The sequence below is a fragment of the Lithobates pipiens genome, unplaced genomic scaffold (genome assembly GCF_037356315.1).
Source record: "Lithobates pipiens isolate NorthernLeopardFrog02 unplaced genomic scaffold, aLitPip1_a1.2 Scaffold_10, whole genome shotgun sequence".
NCBI lineage: Eukaryota > Metazoa > Chordata > Amphibia > Anura > Ranidae > Lithobates > Lithobates pipiens.
The window spans coordinates 224,096,019-224,109,592 of record NW_027507686.1 but is presented as its reverse complement, the minus strand read 5'-3'; the positions used below and the strand labels follow the sequence as shown (position 1 = coordinate 224,109,592).

General features: G+C 43.2%; 1 protein-coding gene across 1 annotated transcript in view; it reads left to right on the top strand.

Moving 5' to 3' along the window:
• Nucleotides 1-4,046, top strand: part of LOC143940548 (high choriolytic enzyme 1-like) — a 51,786-nt gene extending 47,740 nt beyond the window's left edge. The window contains exon 13 of the mRNA XM_077462037.1: nucleotides 2,849-4,046. Within this exon, the coding sequence (XP_077318163.1) occupies nucleotides 2,849-2,853 (5 nt within the window). The 3' untranslated portion in view covers nucleotides 2,854-4,046. The remainder of the gene's footprint in view (nucleotides 1-2,848) is intronic.
• The last annotated feature ends 9,528 nt before the right edge of the window (nucleotides 4,047-13,574 follow it).

The window sequence follows — 13,574 nt, the reverse complement described above, 5'->3', positions numbered from 1 at the left end:
AATTGCACTGGATTCAATGTGTCTTATTGAAGAGTTAGGCTGTCTATGGATGGTGACAAGTCAGCAGTTGACAAAACTGCCCAGACAGACTGGGTCTAAGGTGTATATCCATGCATAAAGCAGCATTTGAAACAGAACATTGTGAGACAGACACTTGTGTTGCTTAAGTGTTACTGCAGTAGAGAAAAATCAAGTCTCCTGCCCTGCCAGACAAAGCTGTGTGGCAGAGCTGTGCAAATGTCTGGACTGAATGGAGTGAAATATAAATTATTTGGTATTTAAAACAGCTCCCTTGGATATACACTATAGTACCAAAAGTTTTGGGATGACTGCCTTTACACGTACACAAACTTTAACTGCTTATAGACCGCCTCACTCAGATATACTGCGCCAGGGCGGCCCTCCTGTATGAAATCATATACAGGTACATGAGTTTATGCACAGGGTGTGAGGCGCGCGCCACCGTCGACCTTCTCCTGCTGCGATTGGACACAGTGGGAGCAAATTAGCAGGTCCGGGGGATGCAATGTCCACCGGGACCAGCTGATCGTTCTCTGGAGAGGCAGAACTGCGGAACAGCCATTTTGCTACTAAGGTGAGGTTGTGGAAAACAGTTTCATGTCACAGGTCATGCACCATGGCAAGACTGAGCACAGTGAGAAGACATAAGGTAGTTATACTGCATCAGCAAGGTCTTTCCCAGGCAAACATTTTGAAGCAGACTGGGGTTTCAATATGTGCTGTTTTAAGGGAAGCACAAAGTACTTGGTAAAGTTGAGGACCATAGACTCAGCGGTTGACCAAGGAAACATCGTGCTTACTTCTCTTCGACATTGGAAGATGTCTAGCAGTGCCATCAGCACAAAACTGGTGGAAACCAGTGGGACCCAGATACACCCATCTACTGTCTGGAAAAGGCTGGCCAGAAGTGGTCTTTATGGAAGAACTGAGGGGCAAAAATCCATACCTTGGACATGGAAACATGGATGAGTCAAAATGTAAAATATTTGGCTGTAGCAGGAGGCAGTTTGTTGGCAAAGGGCCGGAGAGCGGTACAATAATGAGTGTCTGCAGGCAACAGTGAAGCATGGTAAATGTTCCTTGCATGTCTGGAGCTGCATTTCTGCAAATGGAGTTGGAGATTTGGTCAGGATTATTGATGTTCTCAATGCTGAAAAATACAGGCAGATACTTATCTATCATGCCTATCAGAGAGGCTTGTGACCATTTCCAAATGTATTCTGCAGCTGGAAAATTACCCCAAACATGCAGCCAATGTCAGCATAAAGAAAAATAAGGAGCCCTGGAAGTGATGGTTTGGCCCCCACAAAGCCCATTATCATGAATCTGCAGTAATACATTCATGCCCTGTCTGTCTGCTTACAGTGTGGTTCTCTATCAGCCTTAGGGCCTGCACTCTCACACCTGTCTGCTTAAGTATTCTTCTCTCAAGCATGGCTCCACCCCAGCCTCTAACTTGGAACACTATATTAACCTGTGCACTGCAAGTCGGCCTCACTGATCAATATTGTGTGTTTGGCTTCCTGTGTGTGTCTTGCCGTGTGATCTACGTCTGATTCTGTTTAACATCCTTGGCTTGTTCGTGACTATCCTTGTCTGCTTCATACCCTGACCTTTGGCATGTTCTTTGACTATCCCTATCTGCTCGTTGCCCAGACCATTTGGCTTATCTCCTGACTATCCCTTGTTGTCCCAGTCTGCTGCTTCCTCCCTATCCTTTAGTAGGCTACCATGAGCTGGGAGACCCTGGGGGCCACGACCTGGAGTCAGTTGTAGCAAAGTCCATCCCCACCACTAGGGGCTCTGGTGAACACCTGCTGGCTCTTAAGCCCTGTACACACGGTCGGAGAATCTGTCGGAATGCGTCTTATCGGACCGTGTTGTCAGATAATCCGACTGTGTGTGGTATGCATCGGACTGATTCCGTCCGAATCTCCGTGTGACCCAATTTTCCAACATGTTGGAAATTTTTTCCGACCAACTGGGCTGGTCGGACCTAATCCGATCATGTGTAGAGCATTTTGATCGGACCAAGTGCCACGCATGCTCAGATCAAATTCCTACATCAAAGCTATTGGCTACTAGCCTGAATGTAGTCCCATCGTAACGAAATTACGTCATCACGTTCTGAAAGATCGGATTTTTCGCCAACTTGGCCCGACCGTGTGTATGCAACAGTTTTGGACACAATCCGTCTGACTAAATCCGACGGGCAAAATCCGACGGATTTGGTTGGCAGAATCTCAGACCGTGTATACAGGGGTTTAGACTCCATGCCCTGGGAAATCTCATGCTCTAGCCCCCAGTGTGATCTGTGTCAGTGCTCCAGAGGACCTGCTTTCCTGAACCACCCAGAGCCCCATCCGCCGCAGTCAGCCATAAGGTCCACTACCTTAGCGGTGCACTCCTGACCCCAGTGGTGTGCATCTGTCCATTTTGTTAATTGATACAAATAAACTATTGACATTTCTATTTCTGAAAACTTTTTTTTATTTTAAAACATTTTTTTGCACATGCCTAAAATGTTTGCACAGTAGTGCATATGTATGTGTATGAATATGTGTATTTAGCCGTTTGCCTGGAGATCATTTTTTAATTCCCATGCACATGATTGGTTTGAACTCAACACACCATCAAAGAGCTAAATAAAAAATGACTGCTTTGGTAAATCAGTCTCGCAGCCCTTGACAGTTCTCACTAAAAGTTTTGTGAGTTTTATACTAGTTGAGCTGTAATGTGGCCCTGGAAATTATTTGATAGTGCTTGCAGTTATGCCCTAACAATCTTCAATGTGATAAAATGATCATATTTGTTTTCTTTTCTGCAGTGTGAGAAGTTGGATGGAGACTAATGATCTTGGAACAGACTACACTTTGTTTTAATCCAACAGAAAGAATTTAAAGGCAACCAGTGCTGTCAAAGCACCCAAAAACCGAACCTCGAGAATGTTATCTGACATAATCCAGAGCCTTCACAGTGAAACAATTCAAATTCAACCAGGCTGTTGAAGCACCCAATGACCCAAACGTGAGAATGTTATTTTACATAATCCAGATTGCTCACACAGGAAAAAAAATTCAACAAGGCTGCTGAAGCACCTGATAAACCAGCCTCAAGTAAAGTTATCTGACTTTATCCTGTGGCTTTCAAACTGAAAGAATTTAAAGTCAACCAGTCTGTTAAAGCATCCAATAACCTACCCTCTAGTATTGTTATCTGATTATTTTCTTTCCAATGCTGTTAAAAATAGAAAAAAATAAAGTCTACAAGTCTGTTGAAGCTCCCAATAACCCAACCTCTGGTAATGTTATCTAATGCCGCGTACACACGGTCGGAGAATCCGTCGGAATGCGTCTTATCGGACTGTGTCGTCAGATAATCCGACTGTGGTATGCATCGGACTGATTCCATCCGAATCTCCGTCGGACCCAATTTTCCAACATGTTGGAAATATTTCCCGACCAACTGGGCCGGTCGGACCTAATCCGATCATGTGTAGCGAATTTTGATCGGACCAAGTGCCACGCATGCTCAGATCAAATTCCTACATCAAAGCTATTGGCTACTAGCCTGAATGTAGTCCCATCGTAACGAAATTACGTCACCGCGTTCTTGGCAACCGCTAAATCAGACAACTTGGCCCGACCGTGTGTATGCAACAGTTTCGGACACAATCCGTCGGACTAAATCCGACAGACAAAATCCGACGGATTTGGTTGGCAAAATCTCCGACCGTGTGTACAGGGGCTAACATGATCTGGGGCTTTCACAATGAAAGATTTCAAAGTCAACCAATGTGTCAATAACCCAACCTCTAGTAATGTAATCTCACGTAAACTGGAGCTTTCACACTGAAATATTTTAAAATCAATCAGTCTGTTCAAGCATTCAATAAGCCAACCTCGAGAATGTTATCTGACATTATCTGGGGCTTTCATACTGAAAGAATTTCAAGTCAACAAGTCTGTTAAAGCACTCGTCTTCTAGTAATGCTATCTCACATGATGCTGGGCCTTCAAACTAAAAAAAAAAAAAGTCAACCAGTCTGTTGAGGCATCCAGTAAGCCAACCTCTTGTATTTTTATCTATTTTTTTTTTTTTTTTTTTTTTAGTGCCTTTAAAATGGAAAAAAATAAAGTCTACAAGTCTGTTGAAGCTCCCAATGCCCCAACCTCTGGTAATGTTATCTCACATGATCTGGGGTCTTCACACTGAAAGATTTCAAAGTCAACCAATGTGTCAAAGCTCCCAATAACCCAACCTCTAGTAATGTAATCTCACGTAAACTGGAGCTTTCACACTGACATTTTTTAAAATCAAATCAGTCTGTTCAAGAATCCGATAACCCAACCTCGAGAATGTTATCTGACATTATCTGAGGCTTTCATACCGAAAGAATTTCAAGTCAACAAGTCTGTTAAATCACTCGTCTTCTGGTAATGCTATCTCAAATGATGCCTTCAAACTAAAAAAGATTTAAGTCAACCAGTCTGTTGAGGCATCCAGTAAGCTAACCACTTGTATTGTTATCTATTTTTTTTTTTTTTTAGTGCCTTTAAAATGGAAAAAAAAATAAAGTCTACAAGTCTGTTGAAGCTCCCAATAACCCAACCTCTAGTAATGTTATCTCATATGATCTGGGGTCTTCACACTGAAAGATTTCAAAGCCAACCATATAAGCACCCAATAATGAAACCTCTGGTAATGTAAATACATGAAACTTGGCTTTCACACTGAAAGAATTTAAAGTCAGTCTGTTGAGGCTTCCATTAACCTAACCTCTACTATTGTTATCTGGCATTATGGGGTGCCATAAAACTGAAGAATTAAAGTCAACTAGTCTGCTGAAGCACCAAATAATCCAATTTATAGGGGGTTATTTACTAAAGGAAAATCCACTTTGCACTACAAGTGCACTTGGAAGTAAAGTCGCTGTAGATCCGAGGGGGGCATACAAGGAAAATAAAAAACAGCATTTTAGCTTGCACATGATTGGATGATAAAATCAGCAGAGCCTCCACTCATTTCAGATCTACCCCTTAGATTTAGAGTGACTGCACTTTCAAGTGCACTTGCAGTGCAAAGTTGATTTGCCTTTTGTAAATAACACCCATAGTATTGTTACTTCGTCTGTTTTGGGGCCTTTAAACTGAAAGATTTTAAAGTCAACCAAGTCTGTTGAAGCACCCAATAACCCAACCTTGTGTATTATCAGCAGACACACTTCAGGGTCTTCAGAGCTTGGCAATAATCCTCAGAGACAGGGCCGTCTTTAATATTTATTGGACCCTGGGCAAACATTTTCTTGGGCCCCCCCATGCAATTTCACTCTCCACCTGCTCTGAGACATACAATAAATAGCATCTAGACTTAAAATCAGTTTACTGTATCAGATCAGGCAGTGATTGCAATTGGTTGCCAGAGGTTACAGCATATCATTGCCGCTTACTGACTGGTTGCTAGAGGTTACAGCACACATTAAGGCTCACTGATTAATTGAGGTTAGAGGTTACAGTACATGATTTCTGCTTGTTGATTGGTTGCTAGAGATTACTGTACAGTAATACTGCTCACTTATTTGTTGCTATAGGTTACACCACATCTTCTCCTCGCTGGAGGGGGGCATGATATACAGATGAATTCCGCCTTTATTAACATATCAATGCTGCTGGCCTCAGCTATTTACATATGAATGAAGCTGCTATTTATATATAATAACTGCCATTATTTACATATGAATGCCAGTTATTTACATGTAAACACAGGGTCTGCAGGTGAGTCATCTGTACACAACAATAGGGCAGAGCTGGGCAGCATTAGTAGCAGCACATCACACTGAGATATCGGGACACAGCACAGGACTAAAACTTCAAGGGACAAGGGAATTTAAACCAGGATAGTTGGCATATATGAGGGAGCTGCTTTGGGCCCCACAACAATGACAGGGCCCAGGGCAGATGCCCCTTTTGCCCTGCCTTAAGGACGGCCCTGCTCAGAGAGCCTCTGCTGCACACCTGGAGCCCCCCAATATCATTAAATGACTAAGGAACTTATAGAAGTCACTGAATACCATAATACAGCATAGGTGTGGACTGTGTGTGTGTGTGTGTGTGTGTGTGTGTGTGTGTGTGTGTGTGTGTAGGCTGTGAAAAGTTTCAAAGTTTAAAGCTCCCAGGGTGCAGCAAGGCAGTTGATGATTGTGACTTTATATGCTGCCTACTAACCGATGACTGATAGTTTAAAGGGTAACTATTCTTTCAAATAACTTTATTCTAACTGACCGCCCCATGCTAACTAAACCCAGTTTGACTTACCTTCGATTAAAGGGTGACACGGTTCAGGAGCCCGGGCCTATGTCAGACTCTTCTTTTCAGTCTTTGGGCCTGTGTTGTGCTGCACATGTGCTGTCTATTCTTCAAAGGTCCCAACAGAAAAAAAACATCCACTTGCAAGCCTGCAATACAAGAAAGTATAGTTAGTATTGGAAGGATGAGGAGGCATCCATTTCTCATTTAAAATGTATACAAACCCAAAAACACACATTTTCTATATTGTAGGTTGCCATTCTTTAGATTTTTTGTCTGCCTGAGGGCTTATCTCAATGGGCTTTGGTCTTGTGTTCATGGCATCATTTTGACATTACCTTCAGAACCTTCTGAGATCATTTAAAACTCACTGACAGATGCATTTGGAAAACGTCCATCTGATCTGCCATAGGCTTGTATAGAAATGCAAAAAACATGTAAAGCCTGCTGATAAAGACCTTCAGTTGTTTTTCTTTTCAGTATTATTTTCTCTTATTTTCACCTGGTACACACTAATTTCTCTGCTCTATCTATAGTTGTCACCCAGGCTGGACTTAAAGTGATTGTAAGGGTAATTTTTTTTTTTTAAATAACAAACATTAAACTTACCTCTACTGTGCAGCTCGTTTTGCACAAAGTGGCCCCGAAACTTCTCTTCTGGGGTCCCCCGACGGCTCTTGTGGCTCCTCCCCACATCAGATAACCCCCTGGGAGAAGCGCCCTCTCCCAGGGGATTACATTGCGGCGCGCTTCCGAGTCCAGCATTCGTCGTCCATAGAGGCCGAATGCAGGACTCGGCCCTGCCCCCGTCATTGGATTTGATTGACAGCAGCGGGAGCCAATGGCTGTGCTGCTATCAATCTATCCAATCAAGAGCCGGAGCCAGTGGAGAGAGAGACAGCGCCTTCCCGACTAATGAATAAAGGGGCTCAGGTAAGTAAAATAGTGGGATACATTAAGGTGAAAAAAACACAAACCTTTACAACCCCTTTAAAACATGTCTGCATTTGCTCATCTCCTTTACATGGGGACTAATGGAATTAATAGTATACAAATGTTGACAACTTTCTTTTTGCTCTCCTTTCAACTAGGGTTGCACTGATACCACTTTTTTAAGACTGAGTGCAAGTACAGATGCTTGTTTTTTCAAGTACTCGCCGATACCATACTTTTTTTTTTTTAATGTCATGTTACAGTTTTAAAAGCACAATACAGACTAATGATATCATCTTATGCAGCACCGATGGGCACTGATAGGTGGCACTGATGGGCTGGCAATCATGAGGAGGCACTAATATGCTGTATAGATAGATGGCACTAATATGCGGCACTGATGGGCATTGATAGGTGGCACTGATGGGCACCAATGAGGTAGCACTGATGGGGTGGCACTAACATGAAGCACTGATTAGGCGGCACTGATGAGATCGCACTGAAGGACACCAATGGGGTGGCACTGATGAGGAGGCACTAATATAAAGCACTCATGGGCACTGATATGTGGCATTAATATGCAGCACTGATAGGTGGCACTGACTGATGGGCACTGATAGGCGGTACTTATGGGCAATGATAGGTGGCATTGATGGGCGGTACTGATGGGCAGGCACTGAAAGGCAGCACTGATTGGCATAACTGATGGACACACATTGGCCTCACTGCAACTTACAAAATAAATAATAATAATAAATATTCTAATATATTTTTCATGTTTTTGTTGTTATATTACTGTCACAATTGATGACCTGTCAGATTCAGTAACGGAAGTGACGTTCCTTCAGAACACCGCAATGCCCCTCTTGGTACACCTTAGGCCCCTTTCACACATGCGGACGATATGTCCGTATTTCATCCATCCGTTTGCGGATGAAATACGGACATACATTCATCCCTATGGGATAGCGGGTGTCTGCGGATGAGCATCCGCAGACAACCCCGATTTCGTCCGCCTCCACAATTGTCCGATTCTGGAGACGGAGGAAAATCCTATTTTTCTATCCGTCTGCAGAGCGGATCGGACAAACACGGACACACGGTCCGTGCTCATCCGATCCCCATAGAGGAGAGCGGAGAGCTGACAGGGCGGTCCCCGCACAGTGTGCGGAGACCACCCTGTCCGCAGCCAGCTCAGCGGGGACAACGCAGCGATCCCCGCTGAGCAAGCGGATCTTCACGGGGCGGATCATTACTGATCCGCCCCGTGTGAAAGAGGCCTTACACTTGGCGCAGTAAGCCTGTAGTCAGAAGGTGGCAGTGAACATCTTGTTACACCCAGCCCATAGAGTGAAATAATTTCACTCTATGGGCTGGGTGTAATAAGATGTTCGCTGCCGCCTTCTGGCTGTAAGCTTACTGCGGGCGAGTGCAAGGTGTACCAAGATGCCCGTTGCGCTGTTCTGATGGAATGTTACTTCCTTTACTGAATCTGATGGGTTCCCGATTCTGATGGAACTGTTTGTCTTGGGTAAACAGCGGCTGTCCCCCTGCCCCAGCCAGCTTAACTTCCAGCGTGTTGTTGAATGTTGACTGTGCAGTAACTCCCCGTCTTCTCTCCGCCCACTGACTTCCGGGAGGTTTTGGATCAAGCACTCGTACTTGTGAAAATTCTTGGTATCGGCACCGATACTAGTATTGGTATCGATGCAACCCTACTTTCAGCACATGGGTAGTGAGAAGAACATTATATTTCTGGCAACATCAACGGTGTCTTTATGTACTTGCTGAAAATAAAAACGAATGAAAATAATACAGCCACCTCATGTAAGGATTGGTGAGCTGTGATACATTTCATTTTTGTTTTTGGATTTAGATATACACTATATTACCAAAAGTATTGGGACACCTGCCTTTGCATGTACATGAACTGTAACCGCTTGCGGCCCGTATACTGTATACGGCTCTCCTGCGCAAGATCACGTATCTAGTATGTGATCTTCCACTTCTGGGTTTGGGGTGCTGATTGGTGGGTACAGCGAACTCTATGTCCACCAGCACCCGCCAATGCTTTGGTACACAGGCAGATAGCCGTTCTGTTACTACAGAAGGCATGGATCTTGTGTCTCTGCTAAGCAGGGACACTGATCCTTGCCTTCTCCTAGTACCTCCCCCACAGTGAGTATGCACATGTCAGGCACACATTTAACCGTTCGATTGCCCCTGATGTTAACCCCTTCCCAGCCATTGTCATCAGTACAGTGACAGTGTATATTTTTAGCACTGATCACTGTATTAGTGTCACTGGTCCCCAAACAGTGTCAGTGTCCTAACTGTCCACCGCAATATTGCTGTCCCACTACAAATCGTTACTAATAAAAAATAAAAGTTACAAGAAAATAAAAAAAATATTGCATATTGTTTGTAGACACTATAATGTTTGGCAAGCCAATCAATATACACGTATTGGGATTTTTTTTTACCAAAAATATGTAGCAGAATAAATATTGGCCTAAATTGATGAAGAAATTAGATTTTTTTTTAAAATTTTAATTGCATATGTTTTATAGCAGAAAGAAAAAATATTGTTTTGTTTTCAAAATTGTCGGCCTTTTTTTGTTTATAGCGCAAAATATAAAAAAGGCAGAGGTGATCAATTACCACCAAAAGAAAGCTCTATTTGTGGGAAAAAAAGGACATGAATTTTGTTTAGGTACAGCGTCGCACGACTGCGCAATTGTCCATTAAATTAATGCAGTGCCGTATGGCAAAGAAATATGGCCTAATCATGAAGGGGGGTACATTTTCTGGACCTGAAGTGGTTAACAAAACACATATATACATCTGTATATGAAATATACAGAAATACAATGCATAAGCTAGACTGTAGATGGTCGATAAGTATAAGCCCCTATAAACGCGGTCGGACATTCCAACCACAAAATCCGTCGTATTTTTTAGACGGATTTTGTCTGAAACTGGTGTTGCATACACACGGTCGGACAAAGTTGCCGGAAAATTAGATAGTTTGGAACGTGATGATGTTCGTTCGTTACGACGGGACTACGTTAAGGCTAGTAGCCAATAGCTTAGCTGTGTCTCGTAATTTGATCTGAGCATGTGTGGCAATTTGTCCGATCGGAATTCTCTACAAACGATCGGAAAAAGTCTGATCAGATTTTGTTGTCGGAAAATTTGAGATCCCGACGGAAAAAGTCCGATAGAGCCCACACACGATCGGATTTTCCGACAATATAATCCGATCGGACCTTTTCCATCTGAATTTCCGACCGTGTGTACGGGGCATTACACTTCTGGAGTCTGAGTTCCCAGGATGCCGGGTTTCTCTTCCTTAGACTGAAGGATGATGGGAACTTGTGTTAAAGGCGAACAGTTTCTAGTTTCTGCAAAAGCAGTACATTTACCACTGCCTCCATCTTGTGGTCATATCTGATATTGCTGGCAAAACAACTTAATTAATATCCTGCTGGAGGCAGACAATAATGGTGGCTGGAAATGTTTCATAAACTCATAATATTATATTCAGTTCATGACTGGCCTGTCATTCTTTTTCATGACTGTAAATCAATTACAGGATAAACCGCCTTATAAAGGAGAGTGGATATTACTATCCCCCATCCACTATATGCCGCAATGTTAGTCCGCACAGCAACCTGTCCTTTACGTCCCTATCACTAAATGCAGGTGGTGGTGTGGAACCTGTGGTGTCCCTGGGTGTTCTCTCTCTGTTTACCGGAGACTGCAGTTGCTTGACTTTGACAGGTATTTTATTTTTCTTCTACTCCTCCATTCAGAAGAGTAGCCCTCTTTTAACTCCGGAGACCTGAACTCAATGGAGAGCTAAACACATCTGAAGGACACATATTACAGTATAATATATATATTGTTGTTGGGAAATTCCTCTGTGTTATAAGTGCCTCCCCCCAGAGCTGACCCCAGAGACTTGCACAGCAGGAACAAAAGAGCGAAGAATGTACAGTGCCTTGAAAAAGTATTCATACCCCTTGACATTTTCCACATTCTGTCATGTAATAACCAAAAATGGAAATGTATTTTATTGGTATTTTATGTGATTGACCAACACAAAGTGGCACATAATTGTGAAGTGGAAGAAAAATGATAAATCAACTTTTTTTTTTTACAAATAAATATGTGAAAAGTGTGGGGTGCATTTGTATTCAGCCCCCTTTACTCTGATACCCCTAACTAAAATTTAGTGGAATCAATTGCCTTCAAAAGTCACCTAATTAGTAAATAGAGTCCACCTGTGTGTAATTTAATCTCAATATAAATGCAACTGTTCTGTGAAGCCCTCAGAGGTTTGTTAGAGAACCTTAGTGAACAAACAGCATCATGAAGGCCAAGGAACACACCAGACAGGTCAGGGATAAAGTTGTGGAGAAGCTTAAAGCAGGGTTACGTTACAAAAAAAATCCCAAGCTTTGAACATCTCACGGAGCACTGTTCAATCCATCATCAGAAAATGGAAAGAGTATGGCACAACTGCAAACCTACCAATACATGGCCGTCCACCTAAACTGAGAGGCCGGAAAAGGAAAGCATTAATCAGAGAAGCAGCCAAGAGGCCCATGGTAACTCTGGAGGAGCTGCAGAGATCCACAGCTCAGGTGGGAGAATCTGTCCACAGGACAACTATTAGTCGTGCACTCCACAAATCTGACCTTTATGGAAGAGTGGCAAGAAGAAAGCCATTGTTAAAAGAAAGCTATAATAAGTCCTGTTTACAGTTTGCTAGAAGCCATGTGGGGGACACAGCAAACATGTGGAAGAAGGTTCACTGATCAGATGAGACCAAAATGTAACTTTTTGGCCTAAAAAAAAACACTATGTGTGGTGGAAAACTAACACTGCACATCGCCCTGAACACACCATCCCCACTGTGAAACATGGTGGTGGCAGCATCATGTTGTGAGGATGCTTCTCTTCAGCAAGGACAGGGAAGCTGGTCAGGGAGTTGATGGGAAGATGGATGGAGCCAAATACAAGGCAATCTTAGAAGAAAACCTGTTATGCCGCGTACACACGACCGGACTTTTTGACAGCAAAGGTCCGACAGAATGAGTCCGTTGGACAATTCGATCGTGTGTGGGCTCCATCGGACCTTTGCTTGCCAAAAATCCGGCGGACTTTAAAAATAGAACATGTTTTAAATTTTTCCACCGGAACTCCGCCGGACCGAGAAATCGGCTCGTGTGTATGCTAGTCCGACGGACAAAAACCGACGCGAGGGCAGCTATTGGCTACTGGCTATGAACTTCCTTATTCTAGTCCGGTCGTACGTCATCACGTTCGAATCTGTCGGACTTTGGTGTGATTGTGTGTGGCCAAGTCCGTTCATTCGGAAAGTCAGTCGGAACTCTGCTGAAATTCCGTCGGAAAGACTGCCGGACCTAGTCCCTCGAAAAGTCCAGTCGTGTGTACGCGGCATTAGAGTCTACAAAAGACTTGAGACTGGGGCGGAGGTTCACCTTCCAGCAGGACAACGACCCTAAACATACAGCCAGAGCTACAATGGAATGGTTTAGATCAAAGCATATTCATGTGTTAGAATGGCCCCAGTCACAGTCCAGACCTGAATCCAATTGAGAATCTGTGGTAAGACTTGAAAATTGCTGTTCACAGACACTCTCCATTCAATCTGACAGAACTTGAGATATTTTACAAAGAAGAATGGGCAAAAATGTCACTTTATAGATGTGAAAAGCTGGTAGAGACATCCCCAAAAAGACTTGCAGCTGTAATTGCAAAACCATTTATCATTTTCCTTCCACTTCACAATTATGTGAAACTCTGTGTTGATCTATCACATAAAATCCCAATAAAATACATTTACAGGCAGCTTTCTATGGCTCCTGCTTGATTTTTGAAGATTAACTCATCAGTGTGATGAAGATGATTATTTGTCCAAATAGGAGTAATTTAGGAGTAAATTAGAAAACCTGCACAATTACCTTGTGGGATGACCTGCCTGTGTAAATCATGGAATGGACTGCACAGAATATTACAATGTCTATTTCAATGCTACATTCAGGCAAAGCTCCACTTCAAACATATTGGCAACTTTATTGGTAAAAGAGTAAGTTCACTTTTTCACGAAACATGAAAAGGTGAACCAACTCCGAATATCCTTCCCACCCGTCCAGAGCCCGCTGCACATTGCAGTCATGATGCCCCATTCTGCGGGTGAAGCGGTCTGTACACTTTTACTCTGCAAGCTCTTGTACACACGGTCGGACATTCCGACGCAAAATGTCCGATTGGACCGTGTTGTTG